The 20079-nt window shown below is 46.1% G+C and overlaps 1 protein-coding gene across 6 annotated transcripts in view; it reads right to left on the reverse strand.

The window, feature by feature from the left end:
- Window positions 1-20079, reverse strand: part of stxbp4 (syntaxin binding protein 4) — a 181516-nt gene that overhangs the window by 52323 nt on the left and 109114 nt on the right. For all 6 annotated transcript variants that reach the window (XM_068058583.1, XM_068058580.1, XM_068058578.1 and 3 more), the window contains 3 exons: window positions 7236-7412; window positions 5527-5643; window positions 3435-3484 (listed from right to left, as the gene is read on the reverse strand). In XM_068058583.1, coding sequence (XP_067914684.1) covers window positions 3435-3484; window positions 5527-5643; window positions 7236-7412 — 344 coding nt within the window. The remainder of the gene's footprint in view (window positions 1-3434; window positions 3485-5526; window positions 5644-7235; window positions 7413-20079) is intronic.

The following is a 20079-nucleotide window of genomic DNA, read 5'->3' on the forward strand; positions in this document are numbered from 1 at the left end:
CCTGGTGATGTGCACTGAGTACAGGGGCTGATGCTAGTATACCCTGGTGATGTGCACTGAGTACAGGGGCTGATGCTAGTATACCCTGGTGATATGCACTGAGTACAGGCGCTGATGCTAGTATACCCTGGTGATGTGCGTTGAGTACAAGGGCTGATGCTAGTATACCCTGGTGATGTGCACTGAGTACAAGGGCTGATGCTTGTATACCCTGGTGATGTGCACTGAGTACAAGGGCTGATGCTAGTATACCCTGGTGATATGCACTGAGTACAGGGGCTGATGCTAGTATACCCTGGTGATGTGCACTGAGTACAGGGGCTGATGCTAGTATACCCTGGTGATATGCACTGAGTACAGGCGCTGATGCTGGTATACCCTGGTGATGTGCGTTGAGTACAAGGGCTGATGCTAGTATACCCTGGTGATGTGCACTGAGTACAAGGGCTGATGCTAGTATACCCTGGTGATGTGCACTGAGTACAGGGGCTGATGCTAGTAAACCTTGGAGATGTGCGTTGAGTACAAGGGCTGATGCTAGTATACCCTGGAGATGTGCGTTGAGTACAAGGGCTGATGCTAGTATACCCTGGTGATGTGCGCTGAGTACAATCAGCCCGGCATAGGCTAGAGATTAAATCTGTGATCTTGGAATGACTCCTGCACATGGGCCCCTTTGTGTGACGTTTTGCCATTGGCAGCACCTTGTGGCAGCGCGCAGCGATGCAGAGCTAACAGGACTCTTCTCCCGGATGGTGTTCAGAACCTGAATGTTGGACAGCGCTCCGCCCATTCCAGGACAATGACCAGAGGCACACTGAAAGGAAACACAGGGAGTGTGGCATCAGGGGACTGTGCAGGCCTGCTTCAGCACCATTCTCCCTACTCCCTAGCCAACACAAGGAGGCAACTTATAAACAAGCGGTCGTGCATGTGAGGGAGCTTGGTACACACAGCCAGCCAGTCATACTGGAATCTTCAATCGCCAGCTCAAAATATCCATTTGTGGAGGAGCTCATTAAACATTTAATATAAAGTGTTAACCTGATGGAACTCAACATATTCCCACTCCCCAGAGTGGATTAATGATTTCTAATCAGAACCATAGAATATCAGCACTTGCCTCTGTGCATGACAGGATAGAGTGACTGACTCTAGCTTGCCAATACAGAAACTGAGCCCAGAGTACAGCAGACTACAGTTTCCAGATTGCCTCTAACTGACAGGGTAACATGGCAAAACTGACAGACATAAGCATGTCCCTTTAATACAAATACGACTATGCGGCAACTCAGTGGCGGACACTCCACTTTAAAATTACTGTGGTTGATCGGATTGCGTTAATGTGCAGCATTGTCGAGTAAAACAAATTCAGAATCCAAGATGTAAAAATAGGTCATTTGGAGGACAAATAGGCAGCATGCTGTTGTAGTAAACAACTCAAGTAGAGGAACAATGGAGGTTTAAATTGGACACTCATTAATGAGATGTTTGAGAATCCAAAAGGATCAAAGTTAGTGCATTGCCATTCAGCACTCACCACACTTTTCTCCCTTTCCTTTCCCGAAGCCACTGCAGGAGTATAGTGTCATCGGCACTGGCCATCTTGGCCCTGTAGCCATTCTTCATGTGTAAGTGGGCTATGCAATCAAGGGGGGTCATCACAAGAGTCACTGGATAGTAAACAGGAGCAGGAATCCTGGGCTAACCATCTCTCCCTATCCCAGGGTCACCGAGGCTAGATGAGATCATTCGATTCAGCAAAGACCTGTGGTTGAACTTGGGACCTTTAGCCTGTATGTTTCGGTTAACAGGCTGCTTTCACTACTGAACCATTAAGGAACTCACATGATACAAGGAACAGGGAGCAGGTTCCTTGGCATCACAGGCTGAGGTTGGTGGTTAAGATTTTACTGAAAGGAAATCCAATAAATCAAGAGGCGCACATGAAACAAACAAACAAAGACTTGCATTTCTATAGCACCTTTCACAACCTCAGGATGTCCCAAAGCGTTTTACAGTCAATGGAGTACTTTTTGAAGTCATAGAATCATTTACGGCACAGAAGGAGGCCCGTTGCGTCCACGCCAGCTCTCCGCGGAGCTATGCAGTCAGTCCCACTTCCCCGCTCGATCCCCGTAGACCTTCAAGTCTACTTCTCTCAAGTGCCCATTCAATTTCCTTTTGAAATCATTGATTGTCTCTGCTTCCACCACCCTTGTGGGTAGTTAGTTCCAGGTCATTATCACCCGCTGTGTAAAAAAGCTTTTCCTCATATTCCCCCTGCATCTCTCGCCCAAAACCTGTAGTCACTGTTGTAATGTAGGAAAGGTGGCAATATCCCACAAACAGCAATGTAATAATGACCAGATAATCTGCTTTCGTGATATTGGTTGAAGGATAAATATTGGCCCCAGGATACTGGGGAGAATTCCCCTGCTCTTCTGCCAATAGTGCCATGGGATCTTTTACATCCACCTGAAAGGGCAGAAGGGGCTTCAATTTAACATCTCATCTGAAAGGTGGAACCTCCGACAGAGCAGCACTCTGTCAGGACTGCACTGGGAGTGTCAGCCTGGATCAAATGCTCAAGTCTCTGAACTGGAGCTTGAACCTACATCCTTGTGATTCAGAGGCGACAGTGTTACCGACTAAGCCACGGCTGACACCCAGTCACATAAAATGCGCAGTGCATGAGCTAGCGGAAGAATTTTTTGTTTAACTTCAGAATAACATCATGAAGGAATTTGGTGCAAGAGGTTTCTGGGTAAATCAAGTGTCACGTTATTTTCGCCTGCAATCATTAAGTTGGATTTGCACTGTGGGATATTAGCAACAGGCACATTAATGAGTTTATATGAGATTTCTCTGGCTGCGAATTTGATCAAAGTGCTAATGCAAACAGAACCATTTCAGCCCACGTCTCTCTCAATTCTTTCTATGCAAACCTGCGTTGGTTTTCTCCGGGTGCTCCGGTTTCCTCCCACAAGCCAAAAGACTTGCAGGTTGGTAGGTAAATTGGCCATTATAAATTGCCCCTAGTATAGGTAAGTGGTAGGGAAATATAGGGACAGGTGAGGATGTGGAAGGAATATGGGATTGGTGTAGGATTAGTATAAATGGGTGGTTGATGGTCGGCGCAGACTCGGTGGGCCGAAGGGCCTGTTTCAGTGCTGTATCTCTAAACTAAACTAAACCCCCAAACTGACAGCCGGTGCTAACAGGGAAATAGACTGGAAACTGAGGTGTGCTTGAGACACACGGTGACTGGACAATGCCTATCTAAGTCTTTCCTTCCTCCTTCCTCACTTGAGCAGAGCTGGGTTTTCACTCATCCCTCCCATTGAAGACTGCAGAGTTCATGTATCACAGTGCTGGCTATGTTCCCAGTCCAATACACGGTTACTTTTGGTCATATTATTGTGTTTACATACCCAAAATTAGTTAGAGCAGCTGGAGTCTCAGCAAGAGCCTCATGTACCACCTAGAGATAAGCACAGAAACACATGTTACGAGCTGCATTAGACTGGTACTACATCATACTGGTAGGGGACCATGTCACATTGAGTTACATAGAATTTAAAGCACTAAAACACTCAGCCCAGCTGGTCCGTGTCAGTGTTTAAGCTCCACACGAGTTTCCTCCCACCCAACTTCATCTCACCCTATCAGCATATCCTTTCTCCCTCATGTGCTTATCCAGCTTCCCTTTAAATGTTACTAATGGAACCTCTTTTACAAACTAACTTGCTAGAAATCATAGCTCTGTGAGTAAATGCCCAGGCTGTTGTGGAACTGAAGGACATGGGGCCAGGGGAGGTGCCAGGTTTGAGACAGGCAGCAGAAAATTAGGAGAAAATAAGTTTTAAAAATGACTTTTTTTTAAATATAAAAAGGCCTCAACTGTGAATAAGATGCACAGGGTCTGAAAACGCACGGACATACTGGTGCACTCCCACAGTAAGTCCACAAATTAAGCTGGAATATCCCTGTTATGGATATAAAGATACTCCCTGGTCAATATATGAGGATATCCCTGGTCTGTATATGAGGATATCCCAGGTCTGTATATGAGGATATCCCAGGTCTGTATATGAAGATATCCCTGGTCTGTATATGAGGATATCCCAGGTCTGTATATGAGGATATCCCAGGTCTGTATATGAAGATATCCCTGGTCTGTATATGAAGATATCCCTGGTCTGTATATGAGGATATCCCTGGTCTGTATATGAAGATATCCCAGGTCTGTATATGAGGATATCCCAGGTCTGTATATGAGGATATCCCACGTCTGTATATCAGGATATCCCAGGTCTATATATGAGGATATCCCTGGTCTGTATATGAAGATATCCCTGGTCTGTATATGAGGATATCCCTGGTCTGTATATGAGGATATCCCTGGTCTGTATATGAAGATATCCCTGGTCTGTATATGAGGATATCCCTGGTCTGTATATGAAGATATCCCTGGTCTGTATATGAGGATATCCCAGGTCTGTATATAAGGATATCCCAGGTCTATATATGAGGATATCCTTGGTCTGTATATGGATATCCCAGGTCTGTACATGAGGATATCCCAGGTCTGTATATGAGGATATCCCACATCTGTATATCAGGATATCCCAGGTCTATATATGAGGATATCCCTGGTCTGTATATGAAGATATCCCTGGTCTGTATATGAGGATATCCCTGGTCTGTATATGAGGATATCCCTGGTCTGTATATGAAGATATCCCTGGTCTGTATATGAAGATATCCCTGGTCTGTATATGAGGATATCCCTGGTCTGTATATAAGGATATCCCAGGTCTATATATGAGGATATCCTTGGTCTGTATATGGATATCCCAGGTCTGTACATGAGGATATCCCAGGTTTGTATATGAGGACATCCTTGGTCTGTTTATGAAGATATCCCAGGTCTGTATATGAGGATATCCTTGGTCTGTATATGAAGATATCCCAGGTCTGTATATGAGGATATCCCAGGTCTTTATATGAGGATATCCCTGGTTAGTATATGAAGATATCCCAGGTCTGTATACGAGGATATCCCAGGTCTGTATACGAGGATATCCCAGGTCTGTATATGAGGATATCCTTGGTTAGTATATGAAGATAGCCCAGGTCTGTATAAGGATATCCCAGGTCTGTATATGAGGATATCCCTGGTTAGTATATGAAGATATCCCAGGTCTGTATATGAGGATATCCCAGGTCTGTATATGAGGATATCCCTGGTTAGTATATGAAGATATCCCAGGTCTGTATATGAGGATATCCCTGGTTAGTATATGAAGATATCCCAGGTCTGTATATGAGGATATCCCAGGTCTGTATATGAGGATATCCCTGGTTAGTATATGAGGATATCCCAGGTCTGTATATGAAGATATCCCAGGTCTGTATATGAGGATATCCCAGGTCTGTATATGAGGATATCCCAGGTCTGGAGATGAGGATATCCCAGGTCTGGAGATGAGGATATCCCTGGTCTGTATATATGTGCTGTACCTCCACAAACTGCAGCAATTTTTCAGTGGACACTTCGAAGGTTTTCTTCGCCATCTCCGACTTCCGTAGCTGACAGTCGAGAACAGCAATTCTTTTTCTGAGGTCCTGGGTGTCATCCTGTGGCAAAGGCACCAGTTAAAACCATCATCTTCTGTTTTCTCATTATTACAGCTAAAAGTCGTCATTTCCAATACACTTGTGAAGTCTACCCTTTATATTGTGTGTGTTTACATGATTTGGGAAACCTCTGCTCCTGAAGACACGAACCCATTGCTGGGCTGTAGTTGTGTGGGCTTCAACAATCCACTAAATAACCATTCTTTATGTCCAAACCCAACCAGTGAGTGTTGGCCTCTTGGATGGGGTGGGGAGGGGGGAGGGAGGGATGGGGGAAGGGGGCAAAATCACAATTGATTGAAACCTATTCAGAAAATACCTCTCACCAGCAAATTGGGATGAAGAACAATTGCTGGATTTTCTATTCTCCTAACCCAGCAATGTCATGTAGCCCATTATACCATCTGTCACTGCGGCACAGCAAGTTAACTAGTGCACCTGGCTTATCCCACATGGCTCAGTGTGTATTTATCGGCACTGCCAACAGCCACTGTCTATTTTAATAAATGGCAACCACCACAAGTGGAACGAAAAAGCAAACTTTATACTGACGTGGCTCCAAGATGCTGCTCCAGGTGCGAAATTGCCTTGGATGGATTGGATAATCAGGCACGGAAATTAATGCCACGGATTTGCTGAGCTTCCTGGTACCCTGGCCATTAAACCCAGGAGACGGACTATCCAGCCCTGTACTGGAAAGCCCAGCCTGCACTTCCATCATGCTGTTCCCGCACACAGAACGAGAAAGCAATGCCTCCTGGTCTGAGGTGCTGTTTATCTAGGACTTTAGTTAGTGAGGATTGCAGCACTGTGCCAATGTTAGGGGCAACCACCTCGCTCAAAATATTCTGGAAATGTGGACATCAGTAAAAGGAAACCATGAAGCCTAAAAACTCATCTGGTTCACTAATGTTCTTTAGGGAAGGAAACCTGCTGTCCTTACCCAGTCTGGGCTGATACGTGACTCCAGTCTCACACCAATCTGGTTGACTCTTAACTGCCCTCTGAAGTGGCACAGTGAGCCACTCGGTTGTGTCAAACTTCCAGCTCCTAACAGCAGGTCCACAGCATGGACTGCAGCAGTTCAAGAACGTGGCCCAAACACCTCCACATTGTCTGGGGATAAACGCACAATAAATGCTGACCTTGCCAGGTGACACCCGCACAGGAATAAATAAAACAGGATTGCTTAGTGACCGTGGCTTATGATTTACTGAGAACATGGGCTTAAAACTATATCACATTTGACCCATGAGGACCCATGCTACACATTTGAGGAGCTCACGAAGGCTTGGGCACTCCTTTAAATGAAAGGAAAAAAGCCACAAATCTGTTAGTGATTAGTTTGGAAGAGCTGGATGGGGAGTGACCCAGTTAGATGGCTGCACAGCTTACTTGCCCTGTGTTAATAGCTCACTCAAGTGATAGAGCCGTCACATTGAGTCTCTTGCTTGACTTCCTCTGAATAGCCGTGTAATACACTGACAGGTTCTGACCTACTTTGCTGCAATGGGTGAGCACTTAACATATACAGAACATGGCATGCTGACCACCACGTTGCTAAGGTAACAAGGGATGACACCGATTCTTGCCTTGGTCTGCCCATGCTGATCCGCCAGCTGAGCTTTGAGTTCTGTAATCTCAGCCTCCAGCAAGCGGATCACCTCTTCATAGTCCCTCTCCATGCCGCGCGCCTGGTGATGTGCTGCCTCGGCAAGGTGAATCCGGTTACGTAGGGCACGGCACTCTTCAACTGCACTTTTAGCCTCCTGGGACAGAGAGAAAGAAAGGATGAGCAAAAGGTGAGAGCTGGTGGCATTTGAATGGAACACACACGTGCACACAAAGACACAGACACATATACGCACAGGCACATACACACACACTCACCGACATACACACTCACTGATGTTCACACATACACAGACACTCACACACAGAGGCAATGACTGAGATACATACACCTACATAGGCAATTACAGACACACACTGACATACACACAGAGACACTGTGACACATACACACAAAGGGAACGACTGATACAGAAAAACATACAGGGACTGACTGACACATACAGGCACTCACACACACACACAGACTGATATATGTACACACATCCACCCACCCAGGCACTGACTCACACACGCACTCACAGACTGACTAATACATACATACAGGTATTGATTGACACACACACAGGCACTGACACACACAGGCACTGACACACAAACACACACACACACAGAGGTACTAACTGACTAATCACACACACAGAGGAACATATGAAATAAGAGCAGGAGGACGCCATTTGGCCCCGTGAACCTGCTCTGCCATTCTATAAGATCATGGTTGAACCCCGATCTCAACTTCTCTTTCCCACCCAGATTCCCTGATTCCCTTGGAGGTCAAAAATGGATCGTTCCCAGTGTTGAATATACTCAATGACTGAGCACCCACAATTCTCTGAGGTAGAGAATTCAGAAGAATTTCAATTCTCTGAGTGAAGAAATTTCTCCTCTCTTCAGTATTAAATGGACAACCTTTTATCCTGAGACTGTGACTCCTAATTCTAGACTCTCCAGCCAGGGGGAAACAGTCTCTCAGCATCTACCCTGTCAAACCCTCGAATAATTTTATACACTTCAACAAAATAACCTCTCATTCTTCTAAACTCCAGAGAGTATAGGCCCATTCTAGTGAACGGGTATCTCAGTTGCACCCCTTCTAAGGCAAGTATACCTAACTTCAGGCAAGGAAACCAAAAACTATACAGTTTTCCAGGTGTGGTCTCCCCAAAGCACTATTATTGCACCCAGATTTCCTTACTCATACTCCAATCTTTTACAATAAAGGCTAACAGACTATTTGCTTTCCTAATTGCTTGCTGTATCTGTATGCTAACTTTCTGTGCTCCATGCACAAGGACTCCTAAATCTCCCTAATACATTTAATAGTCTCTCACCTTTTAAAAATATGCTACTTTTAATAGGTTGAGAGACTAGTAAATGTTGGCATCCAGAGGGATTTGAGTGTCCTTGTACACGAATCACAGAACGACGTTAACCTGGAGGTTAGTGTCAGTATGCGCACGTGTACGTTTGTGTGCGTGGGGTGGGGGGGGGGGGGGGGGGGTGTGTGTATGTAAGGGGCGTGTGTGTGTGGGTATGCGTGCATGGGTGTGTGTGTGTTCATGGCGGGGTGTGTGTCAGTGCATATTTGTTTGGGATAAAATATTAGCATGAATATAGGATTGGCTAAAGGACATAACACAGAATAGGAATAACTGGAATATTATCAAGTTGGCAGGCTGTCATGAGGTCGGTGCCACAAGGATCAGTGCTGGGGCCTCAGCTATTTACAATCTATATTAATGACTTAGATGACGGGGCCAAGTATAATGTATCCAAGTTTGCTGATGATTCAAAGCTAGAGGGAATGTAAGCTGTGGGGAGGACACAGAGAATCTGCAAAGGGATATAGATAGGTTAAGTGAGTGGACAGAAGTTGGTAGATGGAGCATAATGTGGGGAAATGTGAGATTATTCAATTTGGCAGGAGGAATAGAAAAACTGAACGTCTTTGTAAATGGTGTTCAGAGGGATTTGGGTGTCCTTGTAACAGAAACATTAAAGTTAACATGCAGGTACATCAAGCAGTTAGGAAAGCAAATGGTATGTTGGCCTTTATTGCAAGATGGTTGGGATACAAGAGTTAAGGAAGTCTTGCTGCAATTGTACAGGCCTTTTGTACGATGAAGCAGGGAAGGAGTTGTACCCCAATGATTGCATCTGAATAAACCACTCCTAGAAATCTGTGCACAGCAAAACCTCTTTATAACAAACATCCTTTCATGAAAAAAACTTTCCAGGTGCTTACAGATGCTCCATCGATTTCAGTAGGAGAACTGAAACTTGCATCATCTGAATCTTTGATAAAACAGTGCGGCCGCCCTGTGTGAGTTTGCGATGAGCCGGTGTGATCCTCTTTGGTATGCTAAGCATTCCACATTTATCACAGCGGACTACTGGTTACATCAGTTACACTTGCGGTTCATTCAATTCCGAGAACAACTATTTGTGGTGTGTGATTGAAGTGGGAAGCCACCTGACTAAAATAAGACTCATGTTTAGAGGAAGGCGTGGTGATGCACCACAATGTTCCAGTTTCCTGACTGCCAGGTTGCTTTGCCCCTGGAGAGAAAGGGAAAACTAGGGACAGTCCAAACTCTCGCACTGCTCCTGCAGCTCAGCTGTAACAAAGCACTGGAGGTTAGCAGTGTTCCATCGTCAAGCTGCGGAGGTATGTTGTGCGAGAAAAATGGCACAAAGGTGGAGGCTAAGTTGGGTAATAAATTTTGATAAATAGGGAGTCTGCAATTCTGGTGAAGCAGCTTCTGATCAGCTCCAACCTTGGGGAGTGAGCAACTGGCTGGATCTCCCTCACTAACGAGTATGGTCCTCGTTCATCGACTGTTTTCTTTTCAATTAAATATTTAAGATTCACTTTAATAATAATTACACACAGTTTCCCCCTCTCCACCTCCCCCAAATATTTTCTGGTTGGGAGGGAAACTCAGATGCAATCTTGTTTCACGAGTTGATTGAATGAATGCTCTGAATGGTCTCTGCAGGGGTTGTGCTCTCTAGGTACGTAGTCGGATTCTGACCAGGTTATCACTGTGAGATTCAGAGCTATATGGTGCCAAATTTTGATGACCTGACAGCTTGCTGGAGGAACACTAAAACTAGGGTTTTAAATAACCCCACCATAGTTGCTGCCCAATAAAACCATACATGAAGGTATCCGGTACTGTAGGGAGGTGGCAGCAGCCTAAGCTGCAAACAGGGTCACTAACAAGGTGTGTGCATTCTCAGTACAGTACGACACTGATATAGCTTACAGGTTGTGTGGGGAAGGATTGGGCGATGGGTAGCATCAACTTGAAACATTAACTCGGTTTCTATCTCCACAGATGCTGCCTCACCTGCTGAACATTTCCATCATTTTTCTGCTTTTATTTCACATTTCCAGCATCCACAGTATTTTGCTTTTTCCTGGGTTCCCTCCATCTTGCTAGTTCTCCATTTTCTTATTTCATACTTGTTAAAACACAATGGGGTGGATCTTGACTTTGTCCGATTATAGCGAGTCAGCAGCCTGCTTTAACATAGAATCTTACAACTCAGGAGGACATTCGGCACATCGTGCCTGTGCTAGCTCTTTGAAAGAGTTATCCAATTAGTCCTGCTTCCCTGCTGTTTGTCCATAGTCCGTACTTCAATGCAATAAAATTAAGAGAGATGTAAAACGACTGTTGACTCGCTGTTGCTTTTTACACTGTCGCACAAGGTCACAATCTAATCCCATTGACTGAAGAGATGAGACGGCCACTGAAAGCTGTGAGTTGGGCCTGGTGTAGCCCAGAGGCGAAGGCAGACCTGACCGGCACAGGGGTACAGTCCCCATCATTTCAACAGGAGTGTCCCTGCTAAAGATTAACAGAAGAATGATAGAGGTGTTTCCAATTATGAATGATTTAGATAGAGCAAGTAAGGAGAAACTGTTCCCAGTGGCAAAAGGAGCAGTAAGCAGAGGATACAGATTTAAGGCGACTTGCAAAAGAACCAGACGCGACATGAGGAAACAATTTTTTACACAGCAAGGTATGATCTGGAACGCGCTGCCTGAAAGTGTGGTGGAAGCAGATTCAATTCTAACATTCAGAAGAGAATACTTGAAGGGAAAGAGCAGCAGCAGTGCTGGATGATTCTATCAAAGACCCAGCACAGGTACAAATGGGCCAAATGGCTTCCTTCAGTGCTGTAATGATTCTAAAAGATGCACAGGTGTCTAGACCCGTGAGACCGTGACTGATGAGACAAGTCCACCAGGAGGAAGTGAGTGTCAAAAGCTGGCAGTCAATGAAAAAAGCTGGAAGTCAATGGAAAAAGCTGGGAGTCAATGGAAGAAGCTGGGAGCCAATGGGAGAAGCCAGGACACAAAGGGAGAAGCCAGGAATCAATGGGTGAAGCCGGGAAACCATGAGAGAAGCCGGGAGCCAATGGGAGAAGCCGAGAAACAATGGGAGAAGCCAGGAGTCAAAAGGTGAAGTTGGGAATCAATGTGAAAAGTCGAGAGCCAATGGGAGAAACCAGGAGCCAATGGGAGAAGCCGGGAGCCAACGGGAGAAGCTGGGAGCCAATGGGAGAAGCTGGGAGCCAACGGGAGAAGCTGGGAGCCAACGGGGGGGAGAAGCTGTGAACCAACAGGAAAAGCTGGGAAACTGTGAGAAAAGCCGGGAGCCAATGGGTGTAGCCGGGAGCCAATGAGACAAGCTGGCAGCCAATGGGAGTAGCCAGGAACAAATGGAAGCAGCACAGAGTAAGAGTGACAAGTTGTGAAGGAAAGAGAAAAAGTTAAATTTACATTTATAAAGTGCATTAGGACATTCCAAAGTATTTTACAGCCAATGAAGTCCAGTCACTGTTGTAATGTTGGAAACATGGTCGCCAATTTGCACAAACAGCAATGTGATAAATGACCAGATAATCTGTTTTAGTGATGTTTATTGAGAGATAAATATTAGCCCCAGGACACGTGGTTACCACCCAGTATTTGAGCACCATTGGCATGTTCAGGGAGCCAGCCTGACTCCTGATTCTGGAAAGCAGCCAACTACTGTAAATTGTGTTGGATTGAAACTCCTGGCAACTTTACACTGCTTAATCTTCGTCATTCTCAGATTTCCTGTGCAGCTGGCAATGGGGAGCAACGAGGTCTGGGTGCAAGGACTGTGAGATTCTAACCATCAGGAAAGATTGTGCAGACTGAGGCATTTTTCTCTAGAAATGAAAAGGCTGAGGGGTGACCTGGTAAAGATCTTTAAACTTATAAAGAGGTTCGATAGAGGAGAAGATGTCTCTGCATGTAGCACAGTCTAAAACTAGACGCCATAAATATAAGATAGTCACTGATAAATCCAATAGGGAACTGAGGCGAGAGAGTGGTGAGAATGTGGAGCTCAGATGAGCAAGAAAGAAATAAAAGATTGTGTTCATGAAGTTAGATGAAGTAAGGTGAGTGGATGCTCATGTGGAGCATGAACACTGGCCTGGACTGTTGGGCTGAATATCCTGTTTCTGTGCTCAATGTAATTCTACGTAAAGTCACTGCCCTGTTTCCTCTCGGTAAGCAGCGGAGCTGAAGCTGCAGTGCGTGGCAGGCAAGGGCAGTATTCCAGCTCTCTAGTGGAACGGACGCCTAGGTTGTACCTCAAGGCCTGCTGCAAGAAACCAGAAACTCAGAAACTGAACAACAGGAAGCTGCTTCACACGCTGGCTGCTATTCCGATGAGAGGAAATTCCATTTTGCATTCCTGATGCATTAACAGACAACTGGAGCACAGTAAATCGGCTGCTCCCCTCAGCAATCAATAACACTACCATCTAGGTTGATATATATATTTTTTTGGACTATAATTATTTCTAAACCATGATTTGCGGGTTTTAGTTCTTTAATACGGAGCTAACCCTAGACTCTCAGTTCACATCTGCTTCGTCTTACTATCAATTCACGTGCCTCAGCTATGTGAACATGAAAAAACAGTTCTGTCCCCACAGGGATTCAGTTCTGCCTGTTTACTCTGCCAACAACTGTGATGTTTTATGCTTGAGAACGTTCTCATGCAGTGAAGCTACTGACCCTGCAAGCACAGAATTCCCATGTACTATACACGCGACACAAGAGATTAAACACGGCCATGGTAAACACGGTGCAAAACATTTTTCTTGCATTTCATGAAGATAGTTTGGATTATCTACAAGACAATCCACAGGCTGAAATGTGTTAAACAGATGACACTGCACAGGGTATTGGGAATAGTAGCATAGTGGTTATGTTACTCAACTAGTAATCCAGAGACCTGGACTAATGCTCTGGAGACATGGACCCGGATTTTACCCTAGGTGGACGGGAGCCGGCCACCGACTGAAAAGTTGGTGGCAAACTTGCTTCCGCCTTGCCTGGGGATCCGACCTGTATTTTGCAGGTCGTCGGGCCTCAATTGTTCCGAGGCGGGACTTCCACCTACTTCAGGTAGGAAGTCCCGCCTAATGGAGCTGCTGGCCAATCAACGGGCCGGCAGCTCCTAGACCCAGCAGCGTCACCGGCAGCCACTGCTGGAACTACAGCCCAGCTAGAAGTCAAGCTGCAGTGGAACCTGGACTAATCGGTTGGCCCCCGCCGAGGCAAGGGTGGTCGGTTGAGGGGGGATGGGGGCCATGTTGGGGGTGGTTGGGGTAGTGGGGGCGGCCCTCCATCAGGCACTAGGTGCCTGATCATGAGAGCACCCCCCTGGTTTTGTCAGGCAGCTTCTCTTGGGTCCAGGATGCCCCCTTGCCACGCGTAAAATCCGCGTGGAGGTGGGTGAAGGACGTTAAATGGCCACTTAAGGACCTTGATTAGCCTGGGGCGGACGAGCCATTTTTCGCCGCCGCCGCCCTGCGCAAAGTGGCGGCAGAGGCAGGAGTGGGTCGGGTCTCCCGGAGCCTCCCGTTCCATTTTACGCCAGACCCCCCGCCACCATCCCGCTCGTCAGGGTGGCGTAAAATTCAGCCCATGAGTTCAAATCCCACCACGGCAGATGGGGAATTTAAATTCAGTTCATAACTAAACGTGGAATAAAAAGAAAGTGTCAGTAATGGTGACCATGAAACTACTGGATTGTTGTAAAAACCCACCTAGTTCACTATTGTCCTTTGGAGAGGGAAATCTGCTATCCTTACCCGGTCTGGCGTACATTCAGTTCCAGACCCACAGCAACATAGTTGACTCTTAACTGTCCTCTGAAATAGGCTCGCAAACCACTCAGTCATATCAACCTGCACTGTCTCAAGAAGGTGGCTCACTACCACCATCTGAGGGCAATTAGGGATGGGCAATAAATGCTGGCCTTACCAGCAACACCCACATCAATGAATGAATGAAAGAAAAATACAGGATAATGTACATGCTGGACTGTATTACAACACAGGTTATCTTGTTACATTCAAGGAATCCAGTGCAAAGTGCTGTACAAAGGATAACACAGAATTCAGTGCAATATAAACATGGTAATGCAGAGGTGAAGTGTGTATTATCTAGAAGATAGCACAGAGGCTAGACAGCGTAAATTCTGCAGGATAGTGCACGGCCTACATTGCGTTATACATAGGATATTGTATAGGTTTGTGTGTGTCATATATACATTATTATATAGGCTGGACTGTGTTATACATAGGATACTGCACAGGTTAGATTGTGTTATATATAAGGATAGTGCATAAGTTAGACTGTTATTTGCTCAGGTCAGAGTGTGTTATGTACAGGATATTATACACTTGGGAGTGTGTTATGCATAGGATATTTTATTTATTTAGAGATACAGCACTGAAACAGGCCCTTCGGCCCACCGAGTCTGTGCCGACCAACAACCACCCATTTATACTAACCCTACAGTAATCCCATATTCCCCTACCACCTACCTACACTAGGGGTAATTTATGATGGCCAATTTACCTATCAATCTGCAAGTCTTTGGCTGTGGGAGGAAACCGGAGCACCCGGCGAAAACCTACGCGGTCACAGGGAGAACTTGCAAACTCCGCACAGGCAGTACTTAGAATCGAACCTGGGTCCCTGGAGCTGTGAGGCTGCGGTGCTAGCCACCGCCACACTGTGCCGCCCAATAGTCTATAGGTTAGAGTGTCTTATACAGATGATATTGTATAGATGGAAGTGCCTTATATGCAGGATATTGAACTGGTGCGAGTGTCTCATACAGAGGATATTGTACAGGTTAGAGTGCTTTATACACAGGATATTGTATATTTCCATGTGTTACACATTGGATATTGTTTATGTCTGTCTGTTACACACAGGACAGCAAGATCAAGACTACACCTTCTTCTGGCAGGGTAGGGATCCTGAAGAACCAAGACAGCATGGAGTGGGCTTCACCATCAGAAACTCTAAAATAAAAGCAAAATACTGCGGATGCTGGAAATCTGAAACAAAAACAAGAAATGCTGGAATCACTCAGCAGGTCTGGCAGCATCTGTGGAAAGAGAAGCAGAGTTAACGTTTCGGGTCAGTGACCCTTCTTCGGAACTGTTCCGAAGAAGGGTCACTGACCCGAAACGTTAACTCTGCTTCTCTTTCCACAGATGCTGCCAGACCTGCTGAGTGATTCCAGCATTTCTTGTTTTTGTTGCCATCAGAAACTCCTTGCTCAGCATGATAGAGCCTCCCTCAAATGGCTTGGAACACATACTGTCCATCCAACTGCTCACCACCTCTGGTCCAGTACATCTACTCAGCATCTATGCTCCAACACTCTCCTCCCCACCTGAAGCTAAAGACCAGTTCTACGACGAACTCCATAGCATCATTAGCAGCATCCCCAACACCGAACACCTATTCCTTCTGGGGGACTTTAATGCCAGGGTTGGGGCCGACCATGACTCATGGCCCTCCTGCCTTGGGCGCTATGGCGTTGGAAGGATGAATGAGAACGGGCAGAGACTGCTCAAGTTGTGTACCTATCATCACCTCTGCATCACCAACTCGTTCTTTCACACTAAACCCGGTCATCAGGTTTCATGGAGGCACCCAAGATCACGTCGTTGGCACCAGCTAGACCTCATTGTCACAAGGCGAGCCGCCTTAAAAAGTGTTCAAATCACACGCAGCTTCCACAGTGCGGACTGCGACACCGACCATTCCCTGGTGTGCAGCAAGGTTAGACTCAGACCAAAGAAGTTGCATCATTCCAAGCAGAAGGGCCACCCGCGCATCAACACGAGCAGAATTTCTCACCCACAGCTGTTACAAAAATTTCTAAATTTACTTGTAACAGACCTTCAAAACACTCCCACAGGGGATGCTGAGACCAAGTGGGCCCACATCAGAGACGCCATCTATGAGTCAGCTTTGACCACCTACGGCAAAAGTGCGAAGAGAAATGCAGACTGGTTTCAATCTCATAATGAAGAGCTGGAACCTGTCATAGCCGCTAAGCGCATTGCACTGTTGAACTACAAGAAAGCCCCCAGCGAGTTAACATCCACAGCACTTAAAGCAGCCAGAAGCGCTGCACAAAGAACAGCCAGGCGCTGCGCAAACAACTACTGGCAACACCTATGCAGTCTATTCAGCTGGCCTCAGACACCGGAAACATCAGAGGAATGTATGATGGCATTAAGAGAGCTCTTGGGCCAACCATCAAGAAGATCGCCCCCCTCAAATCTAAATCAGGGGACATAATCACTGACCAACGCAAACAAATGGACCGCTGGGTTGAGCACTACCTAGAACTGTACTCCAGGGAGAATGTTGTCACTGAGACTGCCCTCAATGCAGCCCAGCCTCTACCAGTCATGGATGAGCTGGACATACAGCCAACCAAATCGGAATTCAGTGATGCCATTGATTCTCTAGCCAGCGGAAAAGCCCCTGGGAAGGACAGCATTACCCCTGAAATAATCAAGAGTGCCAAGCCTGCTATACTATCAGCACTACATGAACTGCTATGCCTGTGCTGGGACGAGGGAGCAGTACCTCAGGACATGCGCGATGCCAATATCATCACCCTCTATAAAAACAAAGGTGACCGCGGTGACTGCAACAACTACCGTGGAATCTCCCTGCTCAGCATAGTGGGGAAAGCCTTTGCTCGAGTCGCTCTAAACAGGCTCCAGAAGCTGGCCGAGCGCGTCTACCCTGAGGCACAATGTGGCTTTCGTGCAGAGATCGACCGTTGACATGCTGTTCTCACTTCGTCAGATACAGGAGAAATGCCGCGAACAACAGATGCCCCTCTACATTGCTTTCATAGATCTCACCAAAGCCTTTGACCTCGTCAGCAGACGTGGTCTCTTCAGACTACTAGAAAAGATTGGATGCCCACCAAAGCTACTAAGTATCATCACCTCATTCCATGACAATATGAAAGTCACAATTCAACATGGTGGCTCCTCACCAGAGCCCTTTCCTATCCTGAGTGGCGTGAAACAGGGCTGTGTTCTTGCACCCACACTTTTTGGGATTTTCTTCTCCCTGCTGCTTTCACATGCGTTCAAGTCCTCTGAAGAAGTAATTTTCCTCCACACAAGATCAGGGGGCAGGTTGTTCAACCTTGCCCGTCGAAGAGCGAAGTCCAAAGTACGGAAAGTCCTCATCAGAGAACTCCTCTTTGCTGACGATGCTGCTTTAACATCTCACACTGAAGAGTGCCTGCAGAGACTCATCGACAGGTTTGCGGCTGCCTGCAATGAATTTGGCCTAACCATCAGCCTCAAGAAAATGAACATCATGGGGCAGGATGTCAGAAATGCTCCATCCATCAATATTGGCGACCACGCTCTGGAAGTGATTCAAGAGTTCACCTATCTAGGCTCAACTATCACCAGTAACCTGTCTCTAGATGCAGAAATCAACAAGCGCATGGGAAAGGCTTCCACTGCTATGTCCAGACTGGCCAAGAGAGTGTGGGAAAATGGCGCACTGACACGGAACACAAAAGTCCGAGTGTATCAAGCCTGTGTCCTCAGTACCTTGCTCTATGGCAGCGAGGCCTGGACAACGTATGTCAGCCAAGAGCGACGTCTCAATTCATTCCATCTTTGCTGCCTCCGGGGAATCTTTGGCATCAGGTGGCAGGACCGTATCTCCAACACAGAAGTCCTCGAGGCGGCTAACATCCCCAGCTTATACACACTACTGAGTCAGCGGCGCTTGAGATGGCTTGGCCATGTGAGCCGCATGGAAGATGGCAGGATCCCCAAAGACACATTGTACAGCGAGCTCGTCACTGGTATCAGACCCACCGGCCGTCCATGTCTCCGCTTTAAAGAAGTCTGCAAACGCGACATGAAATCCTGTGACATTGATCACAAGTCGTGGGAGTCAGTTGCCAGCGTCCGCCAGAGCTGGTGGGCAGCCATAAAGGCGGGGCTAAAGTGTGGCAAGTCGAAGAGACTTAGTAGTTGGCAGGAAAAAAGACAGAGGCGCAAGGGGAGAGCCAACTATGTAACAGTCCCGACAAACAAATTTTTCTGTAGCACCTGTGGAAGAGTCTGTCACTCTAGAATTGGCCTTTATAGCCACTCCAGGCGCTGCTTCACAAACCACTGACCACCTCCAGGCGCTTATCCATTGTCTCTCGAGATAAGGAGGCCAAAGAGTGCATAAGTTATATTGTGTTATACTTAGGGCATAGCATAGGTGAGAGTGCATTTCACATAGTTTTTTTATTCATGCATGGGATGTAGGTGTCACTGGCAATGCCAGCATTTATTGCTCATCCCTAATTGCCCTTAACTGAGTGGCTTGCTCGGTCATTTCAGAGGGTAGTTAAGAATCAACCACATTCCTGTGGATCTGGTGTCACATATAAGACCAGACCGGGTAAGGACAACAGATTGCCTTCCCGAATAGACATTAATAAATCAGATGGGTTTTTATGCCACTTGATTACTTTCACTGGCTTTTTATTTCAGATTTATTTAATTACCTGAATTTAAGTTCCCCATCTATAATGATAATAAAAACAAGAAATGTTGGAACCACTCAGCAGGTCTGGCAGCATCTGTGGAAAGAGAAGCAGAGTTAACGTTTCAGGTCAGTGACCCTTCTTCGGAACTAGCAAATATTAGAAATGTCAAAGGTTATGAGCAAGTAAGGCGGGGGTGGGGCTTATAACCATTGACATTTCTAATATTTGCTAGTTCCGAAGAAGGGTCACTGACCTGAAACGTTAACCCTGCTTCTCTTTCCACAGATGCTGCCAGACCTGCTGAATGGTTCCAGCATTTCTTGTTTTTATTTCAGATTTCCAGCATCCGCAGTATTTTGCTTGTAATTAAGTTCCCCAGCTGCTGTGGTGGGATCTGAACTCATGTCTCTGGATCATTAGTCCAGGTCTCTGGATTAGTAATCCAGTAAAATAGCCAGTATGCTACTGTTTCCTTTGGGCTAGTGTGATATACACAGCATATTGCATAGGCAGGAGTGTGTTATATTCAAGATATTGCATAGGTGAGAGTGTGTTATGTAGAAAATATTGTACAGGTGAGAGTGATATATACAGGATATTGTATAGGTGGAAGTGTGTTAGCACACAGTTTGGGCCATGTTACTTACAGAATGACACACAGGTTGTATGTTATACATGGGATAACACAAAATAATACTGAATTGCAAAGTGCATAATGTTCAGGTGACAGTGTATGAAGGGAGGAATACAACTACTGATCACATTTCAAATAAGTTTTATTTGAAATGACCAAAGAAGCCAGGAAACGTGCTACCTGGGGAAGGCGAGGGAGCAGTGTCAAAACATTCAGGATGGCGGAGTGGAGCTCTCTCCTTGGACAGTGTTTCAGAAAAGAAAGCCTGAC

This window comes from Heterodontus francisci, chromosome 26 (assembly GCF_036365525.1).
Source record: "Heterodontus francisci isolate sHetFra1 chromosome 26, sHetFra1.hap1, whole genome shotgun sequence".
In the NCBI taxonomy this organism is placed as follows: domain Eukaryota; kingdom Metazoa; phylum Chordata; class Chondrichthyes; order Heterodontiformes; family Heterodontidae; genus Heterodontus; species Heterodontus francisci.